The sequence below is a fragment of the Podarcis bocagei genome, assembly GCF_964188305.1.
Source record: "Podarcis bocagei genome assembly, chromosome: 13".
NCBI lineage: Eukaryota > Metazoa > Chordata > Lepidosauria > Squamata > Lacertidae > Podarcis > Podarcis bocagei.
Window position 1 is genome coordinate 54606618 of NC_138138.1, and position 16891 is coordinate 54623508.

A 16891-nucleotide genomic window follows, 5' to 3' on the forward strand; every position below is an offset into this window, starting at 1 on the left:
ACTTGGGCCCCTAAGGTTAGCCTGTGAGGTTCGCGGCTGAGCAGGAATTTGAACCCTGATCTTACCCAGGTCCTAGCCCGGCACCCTACGCCACACTAGCTCTCCACTTGCCTTTTGAAGAGCCAAGCAGGATTTATTTTGTGTGTTTTTTATTGCACAGATTTACATTCCACTTTCCAAATGACATGGGGTTTTTTGGGTGGGGCGAGGGTTTACATTGATTTTTGAGGATGAATACTAGAGAGCAAGTTGCAAGCATGTTGAAACAGGTTCTGAAGGAACATTGGCAAAACCAGTGTAACAAAATGCAAATTTACCCCTCTCTCTCTTTTTGCCTTGCTTACGCATCAAATTTTGATGAATACTGTACTCTATAAACTGCATAGAGATTTTCCCCCCAGCAGTATACACTAGCAGCCAGAATTGTGGAAGCCTTCTGGAAAAAGTTTGTTTCCAAGGTTTGATGGCTCATAACACCTGATTGGCTCTCTAAACACTCATGTTCATTGGCTACTTTCAAATGAAGATAATTTTATGGTATTATTTTTTTAAAAAAGTGGTGTTATGAGCCATCAAACCTCAGAAATACACTTTTTTCCAAAAGGTTCCCGCAATTTTATCTTGCTAAATAAACAAAGCACTAAACTGGAGAGAGTTAGTCATATTCAGACATGTATTCTTATTTAAAAAACAAAACAAAACCTGCGGATTTTATCTATATTTTGACAAATGTGTTTGGAATTGTGAGGGGGGGGGCGCGTGTCTGATAGAGAGAGGGAAACTTTTAGTTGCCTCCTCTGCATGGCTTTTGGCTGCCATATTCTCAACCTCTTCCTTCTTTTTAGGCAGTACGGGCGATCGATCTTTTTGGTGCTGTTGTAGAAGAGAAGATTCTGAAACACGGCAAAAAGATTATTGGTGAGTGTGTGTTTTTTAATAGCCAAAATGGCACCATCCGTGCTCTTTCGGTTAGTTTTTTCAAATTATTACTTCATTTGATAATGTATGTGAACCAGAGAGAACAATGATGACAACAGGGCAAAGATGAAAAGGTGGAAAAGCAAAACTGTAAAATAGGCACGTACAATGAATGCTGTTGCACATGAGTTAAGATAACAAAGTCCAAGTGAAGACTATCAACATTTATCAGTTCATCAAACAGAGTTCCAGATTGCCTTGGAAATGGTGGTTCCGCTGTATATGTCATAAAGGGATGGCAAACCACATAAAAGGGGTCTGTAGGTTCTAGTCCTTGTCAAAATCTCAAAATTACACATAATTTTCTTTATGATAGCTGTGAATGAGTAGCGCCAAGTTTCCAGTGTAAGATTTGGGGCAGTTTCCCATTGAGTTGCAATTACTATTCATGCTGCCAGGATCATATGTAAGATCAGTTCTTTTTACAGTATATTTGCATTGGTCTCTTCAAAAATATTCAGTAATGTTAATTTTGGACAACATGCAGTATTGTTTCTTTAGTGATATTTATCATTTCGGTCATAATTATATTCCAAAAATCTTGCACCAACTGAAGTTTCCACCACAAATGAAAAGTTTGCCAAGTCTATTGCAACCCCTCCAACAATTAGATGATACAGAAGAAAACATTTTTGACATTTACAGAGGAGTGCAATACCACCTGTGTAGTAATTTTAAGGAGTTTCCCCTAAGAATACTGGAAACATTTCCCCCCCAATCCCTGCAAAGAATTTGTGTTCCAATATCCAGTTCCCATACCTTTTTAAGGGGTTCTATAAATCTGTCATCAAAGCTAGTTTTAATCCCATTAAATTAAAGCGCAAAAGAGATGAACAACCCCAGATTCTTTAGCTACACTTGCAGGGGTGCAGTGGGGGCTACAGCATAATGACAGCCCGTCGGCTGGATCAGACCACAAGGCCCACTTTGGCCAGCATCCTGTTTTCACAGTGGTCACCCTGATGCACCCAGGTCCTGCCTGCGGACTTCCAGCCAGATGCCTTTTGGATGTCTGCAAGCGGGATCTGAGCACAAGAGGTTTCCAGAAACTGGTATTCAGTAGCATTTTTATCAAATATTGAGGGTAAGCAACTGGAGAGGAGCTGTTAGTTTCATGGACTCCTTGCAGGAGCAGCAGGAATGAGGTGGCTTCTTAAGAGAACCCAGCTGCCCACTACAGTGGTGCCCCGCAAGACGAATGCCTCGCAAGACGGAAAACTCGCTAGACGAAAGGGTTTTCCGTTTTGGAGGTGCTTCGCAAAATGAATCTCCTGTGGGCTTGCTTCGCAAGACGACAATGTCTTGCAAGTTCCTGCTGGTTTTTTTTTTCCTTTCCCCCCCTTTTTCTAAGCCGCTAAGCCGCTTATCAGCTGATCCCATCAGCAGATAAAACGCTAATAGCGCTAAGCCGCTTATCAGCTGATCCGATCAGCAGATAAGCAGCTAAAAGTCTCTAATAGCGCTAATCCGCTAATCCTTCAATGGGTTTGCTTCGCAAGACGAAAAAAACCGCTAGACGAAGAGAATCACAGAACGGATTCTTTTCGTCTTGCGAGGCACCACTGTATTGGGAACAGGATCCTGGGAACTTGGATCTCTTGGGGTTTTTTTGCTGTGCTTATCTCCATCCATCCCTCTCTGGCTTCCTGGTATAACTGCTGGTATCTGTTTTCTCTTTCTCTGCTCTTCTCCCCCCTTCCCACAAATCCCAGATGAACAATTTGTGTTGAAACGCATCGCTGACAGTGCAATTGATTTGTACGGCATGGTTGTGGTGCTCTCCAGGTAAGGCCTATTTTCCAGGAACATAGCAAGTTGCCTTGTATACTGAGTCACACCCACTGATTCATTTCTATTGTCCACCTTGACTTGGAAACGGCAGCTTTCCCGAGTTTCTGGTGGGAAGTCTCTACCAGCCCTCACTGGCAATGCCATGAAGGATTGAACCGGGAATCTTTTGCATGCAGTCAGATATGCTCCCCCACTGAGCTGTGGCCCTTCCCCTCTTCTGGTTGCCCCGAGGATAAGTCCCCCACCCCAGATCCCATTGGCAGGCCATGTCCTAAAATCTTAGAATGGTAGAGTTGGAAGGGACCCAAGGGTCATCCAATCCAACCCCCTGCGACGCAGGAATCTCAGCCTTCAAGAAAGCTTCTTTCTGCGGAGCTCTGGGGTCAGTTTTCTCCCCTCCCCAAAACAAATTCTCATGCCTTTTCTGTCTTTCTCTGGTAGGGCATCCCGGTCCCTGGAGCTTGGAGAACCCACAGCCCAGCATGAGAAGATGCTTTGCGACACCTGGTGCATTGAGGTAAGGAGTTCCCCTGTTTTTGCTTTGCATGAGAACAGCCGTTGTGCTATTTAGACCCAAACGTGGCTCCTTGTTTTAAGTGATCTCTGCCCAGAAATCAGTGGTGCATGCTTCACTCTTGGGGCTGTGATTGTATTACTCATTTATTTAAAGCATTTTTTAAAAATCCCACTCTTGGATGACCCTTTGAGTGGCTTATGAATGTAAACTATAAGGCAGTGCCTGTCTCGCTCCCTCCCTGTGAGAAGTGAGGTTACAGGGAACCAGGCAGAGGGCCTTCTCAGTAGTGGCACCTGCCCTGTGGAACGCCCTCCCACCAGATGTCAAGGAAATAAACAACTATCTGACTTTTAGAAGACATCTGAAGGCAGCCCTGTTTAGGGAAGTTTTTAATGTTTGATGTTTTATTGTGCTTTTAATTCTGTTGAGAGCCGCCCAGAGTGGCTGGGGAAACCCAGTCAGATGGGTGGGGTATAAATAATATTATTATTATTATTATTATTATTATTATTATTATTATTATTATTATTATTATTATTATTATTATTTTATTATTATCTAAAAGGCATAGCACAAAAGGAAAATGGGTCCGGAGGGAGGAAGAAAAAACAAACCCTGAGGCACAATAATTACTTTAAGCAAAGGTGTGTGTGGCACATCAAAGAGAGTGGAGACTTGGTACTATGTGCTGAGACCTCCACCATTTTTATGCTCCATCTCTCTCTCTTCCCCCACTCAGGCCTACGACCGCATCACTCAGAACCTGACCTCCCTGCGCTCCGACAACACGCGCCACTTCTTCAGGAACCTCCGGGGCATCTCCAAGGCGTTGGTGGAAAACGAAGGGGTGGTATCTCACAACCCTCTGGGCATCTGAGGCGCGCCAGCTGTTCCTGGAGCTGCCTCCTACACCCTCTTGGCCCCCACCCTAAGAGATGTAACGATTAGAGCCTGCAGATTCAGAAAGGAGGGGTCAACCGTCCGTAGCTCATTCCCCCTCCCAAGAGAAATATACCTCTTTGCTTTATAAATGCCTTAATGGACTCCTGTGCGTTTTGGCAGGGTACGTGAAGACTAGAGTATGATCTCAGAATTGTAGAGTTGGAAGGTACCCAGAAGGTCATCCAGTCCAACCCACTGCAGTTCAGGAATCTCAGCTATTCTTGTGCTCAAGTAGTAGGTCGAATTTTGAAGGAGTGGGGAGAGGCTTTCATTTGAATTCTGTATTTGGCTTCCTTTGAGAGTGTGGCAAATCTTCCCCTCCACGCATGCGCACCGTGACCTTAGCGAAGACTCTTCTCCCGTCCCCAGTGCAATTATCATAAATTCTGAGGTCAGAATTCTCTGAATTGCAAAAGGGGGACCAGACTCCTAAATCCAGCTGCTTGCCTATTTCATTGGCGTCCCAGAATTCACGAGCCACTTGAGTTGGAAAGTTTAGCTATAAATCAGCGCCGTGTATAAAGCCCTCTGCCTCTGATTGCTGTATTTTCTGCGGGAGAAAAAAACCTATTAAATTGCATCGACAAATCTGGAGAGCTGCTGAAGTGGGATAGATTTTTCAGAGAAGCTGTCCAGTGCAATGCACATGTTGACATCGGAAGAGCCCTGCGGCTGGATCAGGCCCACCTAATCCAGCGTCCTGTTCTCACAGCAGCCAACTAGGTTCCCCTGTGGGAGTCGCAGAAGCTGAATGCAAACATGCTTTTTCCACTTGTGATTCCCAGCAAAGCATACTGCCTCCGACGGTGCAGTTAGAGCATAAGAAGAGCCTGGTTGCTGGATCAGGCCAATGGCCCGTCTAGTGCAACGTCCTTTTCACGGTGGCCAGCCACGTGCCCCAGCAGGCAGGGCCTGAATGCAACAGCAGTGCTGGCCCCGTTTTGTGACTCCCAGCAGCTGCCTCCAACCGTGCATGTAGATAGAACATAAACCATTGTGGCTAGCAGCCGTTTGATAGCCTTTACCTCCAGGAGTTTGTCTTGTCCTCCTGTAAAGCCATCGTAGTTTGTGGCCACCCGCTACCTCCTTGTGGGAACGAACTCTGCAGTTTAACTTAGGTTAAATGAGAATTTCCTTTTATCCGTCTTGAATCTTCCAAGTGTTGATTTAAAAATAGTCGCTGACACACACGTAGCAAATTAGAGGAAGGCAGCACATCGGAGAGCAGAGCATGGGGTTTTAGTACCCAGTCTGCAAGGCTTTTTACAGAAAAAGGGGGCTGGGGGACGTTTATAGTGGCAGAGGAAAACGCGTCTTGCCAACTGGGCAGTTTCTGTGACGTTCCTGGGGTGGAAGGGATTTGAGCCATTGGGGGAAAGGATTGTAAAATAAGTAGCAGAAGTGCCCTCATCCCACCCAGAATGCCAACGCTTGCATTTTTGGTTGTATAATATACACATCTTGGCCTCCCAGCGCTCATGTTAACTTCTTACCTCTCTTTCTCAGCCAAAATTGGGTTGGGGTTTGGCACTTGTTGGAAGTAAGAGTCTTTGAATTTAAGTCTGATGTCGCCCAAGTCATTTGAAGGGGGGGAATCTGAAGTTGTCACAGTTGAAATGTAATGTTGGGGGAGTGGGCCATCCCAAGCAACTTTTTCCCCTTTTGGATCTGCTGTACTAATGATTGTTGTCAACATTCCCACTTATGGATGCCATCTGATTGTAAGTGTTTTATGAACAGTGTTATTAAACATGTGAAACTGAGCTGGTGTATGCTTGATGTAACTTGTCACGTTACAAACATTCCTAAAAGGAACTCTCGGCTGTGACATTTTTAAAACAACCTCCCTTTTGAAAATAATTCCAGAGCCTGAGTATTTTGCTGGATCTCAAGCCTTTCGTGAAACTTTCGCCTGACTTTTTATGATCTGGGATGTGTCGAGCTGCAGGCTTCAAAAGGGGCCTGACCAATACTACATCTCCCAGAATGCCCTTGGGGAGGGGGTAGAGTTTGCAATCTGTCCTGCAAATCTTTTAAGCTGGCAGCTGTTTGGGAGAGAGATTAGGAGATTAAGGTTGTACATGTACAAACTGCCTCCAAGATGCCAGTGAAAAGGCAAGGTAAGAGGGCCGTCCTGTCATTTCTTTTTATTCCTTTTGGTGAATGCGCCCCTCTCCCGTGGAACGTATTCAGGGTGCTGGCTTGAGGGGAAGGGTGGTTGTTCCATTCTAGGGCTATAAATCTTTAATCCGTTTTCCAGTTCCTGTTTTGTGCACGGTTACGCACACACTTCCTCTTAGGCTAAAAGGTGCAGGGAGAAATCCTGCCCAAGGGTGATCAGCTAATGCAGGGTGGCCGCGCTATTTCACCGCTCTTAGTCTGGGGCAAGAGAGAGCTGGTCATTCTGCTGCCCATTTTGGCACTGCGGGTTTGTTGATTGAAACGGCAACCCTAAGCTTGCCTCTTATAAGGGGTATGGAGCAGGCTGGTGGCAGAGTTACTCCGTGGTGGAGCATCCCCTTTGCATGCCGGATTGCCGGAAGGTCCCAGGTTCAGTCCCAAATGGTGTTTCCAGTTAGGGCTGAAATCCAGGGGAGCCTCTGCTAGTCAGTGTGGACAATATGGAGCTAGATAGACCTCCGTGATCTGATGTGGTATAAAGCAAATTCCTGTGTTCCTATGAGATGAATTATGAATAACCGTATTAAGTTTGCCTTGGCAACATGTCAAGTTGAAAAGCCATACAGAAAAATATATTGGGAAATGTGTCAGTGGTAGAGCTCCTGCTCTGCATGCAGAATGTCCCAGGCATCTCCAGGTAGGGCTAGGGAAAGCTGCTTGAAACCACTGGCACTGAGTTTGTAGGCAGTACTGCATGGTCCAAGGACTTTGCATGATACAGTTTTATATTCTCTTGCACTCAGTTAATTCACTGAAGAGTGGGCGAGGGGTTGAGTCTGTGTCTGCTGGGATGTTTGCAACTGAGAGGTGTTTGCCCCGTGAAAATGGTATCACTTCTGGGAAGGGGTCGTAGCCCAGTGGTAGAGTATCTGTAGTGCCTGCAAAGCATCCCAGATAGGGCTGGGATCTTCCCCTGCCTGAAACCCTGGAGATGCACTGCCAGTCAGTGTAGACAATACTGAGTTGTTGTTGTTGTTTAGTCATTTCATCGTGTCCAACTCTTCATGACTCCATGGACCAGAGCACGCCAGGCCCTCCTGTCTTCCACTGCCTCCCCCAGTTTGGTCAAACTCATGCCGGTAGCTTCAAGAACACTGTCCCACCATCTCGTCCTCCGTCGTCCCCTTCTCCTTGCGCCCTCCATCTTTCCCAACATCAGGGTCTTTTCCAGGGAGTCTTCTCTTCTCATGAGGTGGCCAAAGTACTGGAGCCTCAGCTTCAGGATCTGTCCTTCCAGTGAGCACTCAGGGCTGATTTCCTTCAGAATGGAGAGGTTGGATCTTCTTGCAGTCCATGGGACTCTCAAGAGTCTCCTCCAGCACCAGAATTCAAAAGCATCAATTCTTCGGCCATCAGCCTTCTTGATGGTCCAGCTCTCACTTCCATACATCACTACTGGGAAAACCATGGCTTTTACTATACGGACCTTTGTTGGCAAGGTGATGTCTCTGCTTTTTAAGATGAATACTGAGTTAGATAGGCAAATAGTCTGTTTAGAGCAGCTTCTTACGTTTCCCTGTGTGTGCATGTGCATTGGGGTGTCTGAGCCCTTGTTTTGAGTATGTTTGTGTTGCAGGGATCCATAATTTGGATAGCGCTGAGGTGCTGTTGTGCAAGACCGTACAGGGAATGAGGAACAGAGGCATTCTTACACTGGCCACATTGTCCATTTATTTTCTGAGGCTTCTGAATAGCAGTTGCTGGAAGCCTCAGGAGGGGAGAGAGCTCTTGTGGTTGGATCCTGCTTGCGGGTTTCCCTCCAGGCATCTGGTTGGCTGCTGTGAGAACAGGATGGCGGAGCAGGATCTATTGGACTGATCCAACAAGGATCAGACAGAAGTGAGACTCTGATCCAATTGACTTGGGAACACTGTGTGAACAGAACAGGTGAAGTGTGTCTGTGTGTTACGCATTGTGCAGCAAAGCAATGCAGCCACATTTCATAGAATTGTAGATTTGGAAGGGACCTCCTTCCAGGCTGATGCAATGCATTTCCAGAATATGCATGAATAAATGCCTATTTCCTATCCCTAATCTATTTATTTTAAACAAGGAGGCTTGTGTACCTCCTTGCTGAGAGGAGTAGGGAATCCCTTTAACCAGGACCAAAGGAATACAAACTGCACATGTGCAGAAATGCTCTTCTTGATTACTCTGCATGTCCTGAGGCTGAACCATGACAATAGAAACTTGTCCCAGGACTCTGGGCTAACTCAAAACATCCCAAAGGGCTGTAGCTCAGTGCCAGAACTGCACTTTGCATGCAGAAGATCCCAGATTCAATCCCCAGCAATATCTCCAGGTAGGGCAGGGAAAAATTCCATGTCTGAAACTATGGAGAGTCACTGCTAGTCAGCTTCTTACATCCCTAGCCAATTTGTATAGGCCTGAATGCACTCGAGTGGAGGGAGCATATTTATAATTTTAAGAATGGCCACTGCTCTGGAGTAGGCTAAAGGAGCCTTGTTCCCCCAGGGCTCTGTCTCCAACACTGGATACAGCTTTAGGGGCCTCAAGATGAACAAGAATAAGTCCACGTGCTGCAGTGTCTTTGCGGCTATTGCCAGGTGCATGGTGCATCCTTGACCTTGGTAAGCCGTGAGAAATTGAGACTTCCATATTTCTGTAGAGCATTTATAAACCTTCAGCCAAAAGGTTCCTACAGTAGTGTACAAAACCAGAAGAAAGGCACTTCCTGCCTGCAAGACACAACACACAAGGCAAACAAGTTGGGGAGGGAGGAGGGGAAAAGGAAGCTCAGATAGCAGTCCTGGTTCTTATAATGGGGTCATATAGTTCTGGCTATGCAGATTCTGGGCATCTTGAAGAGCAAATCCTTCCTTAAAGAATTCCTTTGCACCCCACCCCTAGTGAAATCTGGGAAAACAGCGGGTGCTGATATATGGGGGGGCATGAGGGCGGGGCTGCCACAACAACAGATACCTTCGCTCAGACAGCTGATCTGGGGGCAGGTGAAATCACTGCTTTTTTCTGGGGGGATGCAGGGGTATGCATACCCCTAAACATTTTGTACTTTTGTCCATTTACTGTATGTATTTCCCCCGATTTGAACTATAAAATGGTGATTTTCTTGAGTCAAAATGAGAGTGCTCCTAAAGATTTTTTATTAGAAAAAAAGGACTGGGTGAAATCCTTGCAGGACTGTGGCGGAAATGACTGGCAGAATCCGAGACCAGGGAGAAGAGTTGGTGGAAGAAGATTGGAAGAAATTTAAAGACTATTTGCAGAAATACTGTAAAATTAATGAATGTTAAAATGATGTTGGAATGGAAATAAGTGGTTTTGGTAATAAGGTTAATAAGAATATGCAAATATAGATCGTTATATGGATGGAAATATATAGTTATAATAGGTTAAGATACAGAGCAAAGATAAATGAAAGAGGGTAAGGATTTGCTGAAAGGATTTTGTAAACGGGAATACAAAAAGCGGAGGTGTGAGGAGGTCAAGGAAATAAGTAAATGAGCCTAAAGATATTGAAAAATGGATTTTTTCTTTTTTAATTCCCCCCCCTCTTTTTCCCCCCAGCCAGCTGTTTTTTGTATTTTGTATTTTCTTTTTTCTCTTTTAGGTCCTCTTTTTGGTGTTTTTCTTGTTATCTTTTTTCTTTTTTTGTGTGAAATCTGTGTTTATGTGTAATCTTTGGTATAGTTTTCTTGGTTCTTTGAACCTATGTTTGTTGTAAAATTTTAATAAATATTTTATATATATAAAAAAGAAATCCTTGCAGGACTGATTGTGTCACTGCCCTCCCTTGTGGATTGTGCCTGCGGTGACTCTCAGCAACATCTGAATGTGCGCAAACTGGTTCCATTTAAAAACATCTGTGCTTGAGATGATACGAAATGTTCTGTCTGTAATGAAGATTGGTGAAAATGTGTGATTTTGTAGTTAACTAGCAGTGGCATATATGCACATAATGTGTCATGTGTGTCTTACCAGCCTTCATCCCCCAAGCTGGTCCCCTCCAGATGTTTTGTACTACAGCTCCCATGCTGGCTGGGGCTGATGGGAGTTGTAGTCCAAACATCCTTAGATAGTAGGGAAGGCTGGTCCTACCATTAGTGTGACCTGTTGCTTACGGTGAAGAGAGCAATTATGTTGTTCAATCTATTTCTGTCCTGCTTCTCCTGTCCAAGGAGCCCTAGTGACAAGCAACGAAATAACGACACCTTTTTTAAAATAAAAAACAATATTAAAAACATTGGAGAAAGGACGTAGCTGGTGGGTTGTTCCTCATGCAAGTAACAACTTAGTTTGTAGCATTCAAACTCTAAAAAACTCTTAGCCCAAGAGTTGGTGAACAGGATGTTATAAGCAAGTTTACAGAAAACTCTGCAGAGCATTTCCTTCGCTCCTCAGAGTTCTGTAGGGTTGCCACATTTTAAAAAGTGAAAATCCTTTTCGTTGAGCTTTTTTTCCAGTTTTGACCGGTCATTGAACTTCTTTTGCAAAATCTCGGGGGGGGGGGGAATACATTTTTGAGCTGTTCTGAAGGAAATTACCATATTTTTCGCTCTATAGGACGCACCGGACCATAGGAGGGGGAAAAAAGCATTCTCCCCCTCTCTGCTCAGTGCCCCTGCGAAGCAGCAGGAGAAACGGAGCCCCTTCCATTTCAATAAAAGTTTTTTATATATATATATTTTTTATTAAATTTCACTTAGATAACCAAAAGAAAAAAACAAAACAAGTTACAGAAAAAGGAAAAAAGAAAAAAAAGAAAAAACATCCATACATAACACAAAAATAACATCAATTTCCGTTACAGTTCCTTGTCTTATTCCTTGAATCTTTATATCTTTACATGATTAAATCTTTTCTCTCCACAGCTGTTGACCTCCTTCCCTCCCGATTTCAGGCTTCTTAATCAAAAATTCTTTCTTTTTTCTGCAGCTAAGAGTTGTTATGGTTTGCCCGTCTTAAGATTTATATCAAACCTGCAGTAGTTTTTAAGTTTCTATAGTTTCCTTCAATATATGCCATAAATTTATTCCAATCGCTAATAAGCTTTGTATTTTTTTGGTTTCTAATTTTTTGCGTCAATAAAAGTTTTATTCTTGTAAATGTCTGCTAGGTGATTTAGCCTTTGTGCTGCGTGATGTGATGGAATAATGGGTGATAAACCAAGGAGATTGGTTTATTAGTGGGGTTGGGGACAATATGCCTACTTTTTCTTTCCATGCCTTAAAAATGGATAGTGTGAACCTATTTAGTGTTGTGGGGAGGTTTTTTTCAGCTTGTTTTGGAGGAAGGGATATGCAGCAGGCGTGTTTTCAATTGTATCTAACGCCAACTGATCCAACTGTCTCCCCTAGAATGTATGTTATGATGCGTGTTTGGTTGCCAAGGTAGTAGTATTCTATATTGTGAATTCCCCATCCTCAGTCTGAGGTTGAGAAGAGCAAGTAGTTGAGACCTGTTCTTTAAGTTTTGTACGATAAAATGAGTGGTTGTAATTTGTTCGGCCACATACTAGGATGGTTTGGTAGATGGTGGAATGGAAGGGTTGAGAATGGGTAGGTTAATTTTGGAAGGGTGATCATTTTGATCGTGGCTATTTTATCTGAGAGAGTGAAGTTAGTATTTTTTTTTAATAAATATTTATTGAGTTTTCACAAATTATAAAAACACACACAATACACAATACAAACATACACTCACAAAAACAAACAAACACGTATAATTTCGGATCTTTTTTTTTCCTTAAACCTTACTTCACTGACTTCCCCATACCTCCCCTTTCTGCATTCCAATTCCCAAATTTATTTTAGCAAAGAGAGTGAAGTTAGTATTGTTCCATCGCCTCCGGTCTTTGTTAATTTGTCGCCATGGGGATTTTTAATTATGGAGGTATAATTGGTTGAGGTTTCTGGATATTTGAACCCCTAGGTATCTGAATTTGGTACAACGGAGTTTTATCTTTATTTTATATATTTTTGGATATGAGAGAGTGTTGAAACACATTGCCTCGGATTTGGCAAACTTCACTTGCTGGCCCAACACCACTGCAAAAGTGTGGAGTTCTTTGGCTAGGTGATTGCTGTATTCATAGGGTATGGTGTCGTGACCATTAGGCCTGCAAAGAGCCCTAGTTTATATGTTTTACCTTTTATTTCCACTCCCTTGATATTCGGGGCTGCCCGGTGTTGGATTGCTAGAGGTCCTAGGGCCACGATGAATAGGAAGGGAGGCAGCAGGCTTCCCTGTTTGTGCCTCTTTGGATTGCTATAGTGTTAGAGTCCATATTGTTACCGGTAGCTAAAATCTGCACTTCCGACTTGGGTTGCCATACGTCCGGATTTTCCCGGGCATTTTTTAAAAAGCGAATTCTGCCCAGACACTGTTTGGGACGGTCAAATCCTGGCTATGTTGGACGTATGGCAACCCTAGAGTTCTGTGTAACATAGAAGCTTGGGAACACAGGAAGTTGCCTTATACCGAGTCAGGTCATTGGGGTCCATCTAACTCAGTACTGTCAACACTGACTGGCAGCACTGCCTCTCTGGGGCATTTCCCCCAACCCTATCTGAAGATGCTATTGAGAACCTTCTGCATGCAAAACACAGGCGTGCTCTCACTAAGCTACAACCCTTTCCCAAAAAGGCCTTGCTTCCATTAGTATAGTGTATTTTAAAATGGGGTTTTAGAGTTTTTAGGGGTTTCTGAATGTTTTATGTAGTTTTAATGTAGTTTTATGTAGTTTTGTGGTAGTTTTATGTAGTTTTTCAGTTTCATTGTTCTGCATGGGACAATGACAATAAAGATATCGTATATATCGTATACTTAAAACAAAAGAAAATAAATGAGCTTATAGGCTAAATGAAAGAGTTCTTTCTCTCAGCGACTTCACAGGGTCTCAGGAACTGGGAATGCCAAAGTCTCATTTTCCTCTGCCCTCTTGATTCAAAATGGCTCCCAGCACTCAGACGACAGGAACCCTCATGCTGAGTTTGGTGAGGAGGGGGGTCTGAGCCTACAAAGGAGACACCCACCCACCAAGCTAGGGCTTCAACCTGACCCAGACCTGCATCATTCTTTTTATTGGGTGCTGCTTAACTAGGGTTCATTTGGTCAGCCATCTTGATTCAAAATGGCACCCGCATCAAAGCGTCGACAGCGTCTGCCATGCCCACCTCAGGAAACCTTGTGGCAAGTTTGGCAATGGCAATCTCGAGAGAGGCGGCCGGACCTACACCCCCTCCCCCACCCCCAAAAAGAAGGGCAAAGTCAGGTCAAAAGTCGGTGTGCTGAATCAAAATGGTGGCTGGTGTCGAAACCACTTTCCAAAATATATATTAGATATATTAGATATCTATTAGATAGACCAGAAAGAAGATGAGTGTAAGAGGGTGAGAGGGATGGAATGTTGGCGTGTGCTGTGTGCTGATTGGCTGAGGGTGACAGGTGACAGTTGGAACAGGTGTGTGTGACAGTTAACGGCAGTTGGTTTTTTGGCGGGAAAAGGAGAAGGGGGTAGAGTAGGCAGGATAGGAATAGAAGTTTAAGCACTTGTTATAAAATGCTAAGTATCCAGACATTTATTAAAAGCATCATGTAAGACCCTGTTATATCCAGCTTTTATTTATGCTTTTATTTTTTATTGTTACATAGTGAGCATTGCCAACAACCCAAAAAGCGTCTTACCTCATACCACACACAAACAATAAATTATGAGAGAAAGGCATGGCAACACACCTATATAAACCAAGACATCCATATTTCCCGAGCTGGAGTGGATGGTGAATGTCAAGCCTCTTAAGTCAGAAGCACAGGAAATAAAATATCACCAGATGACTTAAAATTGTTCTGGATCGTCCATCCCTCTAGAGGCAACACATAAATTGTATATTTCTACACCCCCCCCCCAAAAAAAGACAAGTGTAATCTGCTTTGAGGGGTTTTGTTTTTTCCTCCAGTCAAGCACTCTATAAATTTCGTAAAATAATTAAATTAAGTCTATATTTTTTTCAAGGCTTTCTATTGCTGGGCTATTGAAACCCTAGCTGCAGCAAACATCCATGTCAAACGTCCTTTAGAGCGGCAAGCTTTCATGTTATCAGTCCGCACAGTCAGCCATGACAGTTGTGGAGAGGCTTAAACAGGGGATTTAATTATTTTATATATTTCTTGATACACCTGAGACCATTGGTTGGTATACCTGAGACAAGATTTTATGGCAATAATGAAGATTTCTTGCTCAAACTGCCTCATGTTTGGCCAGGCTATCTGGGCTGTGACAAAGACAGTCAGAGATAGTTTGGATTGATTGATTGATTGATTGATTGTCACTCAGAAATAATCGTATCTTACATAGTGGCAGTGGAATTCCAATAGGGAGATGATTTGAGATGTTCTATAAGCCCAGAGCGGGCAGCCCCATGAGGCAAAAAGGAGCCATGGGGAGTTGAGAGAACTATTCATCAAGCAAAATAGGATGGGTAATTTGAATTAAAGCACCCTTTTGCCACCCATGAGGCAAGGTGGGGTGACTGCCTCAGGGGGCAGGCTCCACTGAGACAGCAGTTCCTGGTGTAGATCTTTATTCCCCCATTGTTCCTCGTGTTGATCTTCACTCCCCTGGAGGGGAAGGGACACCATTTTGTGGTTCCTGTATCTTCATACATTCACTTGAAAGCACAAGGTCCCGTCCCCCCACCCTCCATGTCTTAGACTGAAGAGAGAGAGGTCACCTCCATCTCCTTTTTGCTCATTCTCCACACGCCATAAATTTTGTGTGGGTGAAGACTGCAAGATTATGTTACCTCACACTTCTTATGGACTATCATCGTTCTAATTTAAGATAACGTTCCACAACATTTCCTTTTTTATATATATAAATTTTTTATTAGTTTTTTAACATATCGTTTTCAACAGTAATTAAACATACTTTTACATCTTATTCAATTTTTTTTTTACTTCCATCAATCCTGTCTGAAAATTTTCCAATCTAATCTCTTAGTATGCATTCCTTATCTTCCCTATTACATTTCAAACTCATAACCAATATCTCTATCTTTTTCTACTTTGTAACACTTCGTATATTTCTCCTTACAAAACTTCTTGTAGTCCTACTAGCGTAATTTGTTGATTACAGTTGCTCTTCAGATAATTCATATACTTATTCCAATCTTCTGTAAATCTCTGGTCCCACAGGTTTTGAATCTTTCCTATCATTTTGTCCATTTTGTTCCCACATTTCCAATGCACAACGAATGGGACAGTCTCTATGGGGTATCTCCCTCTGAATTTTTCACATATTTGATTTTTTTTTTAAGTAAGGCTTGTCCCTTTGAAGCATTCAGATGCAGTAGCCTCCCCAGCTATACACAGCAGTAGATAAAATGCAACACAAAACCAATAAAACTGCATTATAATAAACAGAAATTCAGTAATAAAGAGAGTGCAATCTTGTGGGTCAGGGAAAGGCTAGTAAAAGGACATGTCTTCAGACAAATGTTTCTGAAACAATTAACAGATGATTCTTTATGTACGCTGCTCTCCATGGGCGGCTGGCTCAGCACCATTTATTTTGTTATTTTCCAACATTTAAACCCCAGCTTTCTATAAAATATTCAAGGCAGTTTATAATTTAAAAATGAAGCTATCTTTCACCATGGCAGCATCTACACTCCGGATCTCCTTGCCCATTGATATGTGTTGAAAATTCATAAGAACATTGTAAGAACATATTATTAAGAGGTTAAAATCACTCCAGAATGCTGGGGAATTGTTTAAAAACAGCGTTAAAGCTCAAGTGGAGTGTATACTGCAGGTCAGGAAAGGTACCATGACGGCTAAGAGGCCGCCAATGTGGTTAACAAGCAGAATCAAAGAAGCTATTAGAGATAAGAAGGCTTCATTCAGAAAAAAAATGAAGTCATCAAATTGATAAAACAAAAAGGAACACAAGCTTTGGCAAAAAATAAATAAATGCAAGCAGACAGTAAGGGATGCTAAAAAAAAAAGATTATGAGGAGCACATTGTTAAAACTATTAAGACAAACAAGAAGTTGCTTAAATACATTAACAGCAGGGGGCGGGGAGAGTTTAGACCATTGGATGACAAGGTTGTCAAAGATGTCCTAAAGGAGGATAAGGAGATTGTGGAGAAGCTGAATATCTTCACAGAGGACGATATAGGGCATATCTTGGTGCCTTTTTCAGGAAGGGAGACTGAGGAACTTAGGCAGGTAGTAGTGATGAGAGATGAAGTCTAGGCCTAATAGACAAATTAACAACTGACAAATAGTCAAATCTGGTTGACATCCACCCACCCAAGAATTCTGAAAGAACTCAAATGTTAAATTGCTGATCTTCTAACAAAAATATAGAACTTGTCTCCCAGATCAGCTTCCATAGCCAATGTAACACCGATTTTTAAAAAAGGAATCTAAGGGAATCCTGAAAATCATAGGCTTAATGTCTCTTTCCCAAGAAAACTGGTAGAAAATATGATGG

The 16891-nt window shown here is 42.9% G+C and overlaps 1 protein-coding gene across 1 annotated transcript in view; it reads left to right on the plus strand.

The window, feature by feature from the left end:
- Positions 1-5991, plus strand: part of ACADVL (acyl-CoA dehydrogenase very long chain) — a 32042-nt gene extending 26051 nt beyond the window's left edge. The window contains exons 17-20 of the mRNA XM_081167886.1: positions 846-918; positions 2691-2763; positions 3211-3286; positions 4026-5991. Coding sequence (XP_081024012.1) covers positions 846-918; positions 2691-2763; positions 3211-3286; positions 4026-4163 — 360 coding nt within the window. The 3' untranslated portion in view covers positions 4164-5991. The remainder of the gene's footprint in view (positions 1-845; positions 919-2690; positions 2764-3210; positions 3287-4025) is intronic.
- Positions 5992-16891: the final 10900 nt, after the last annotated feature.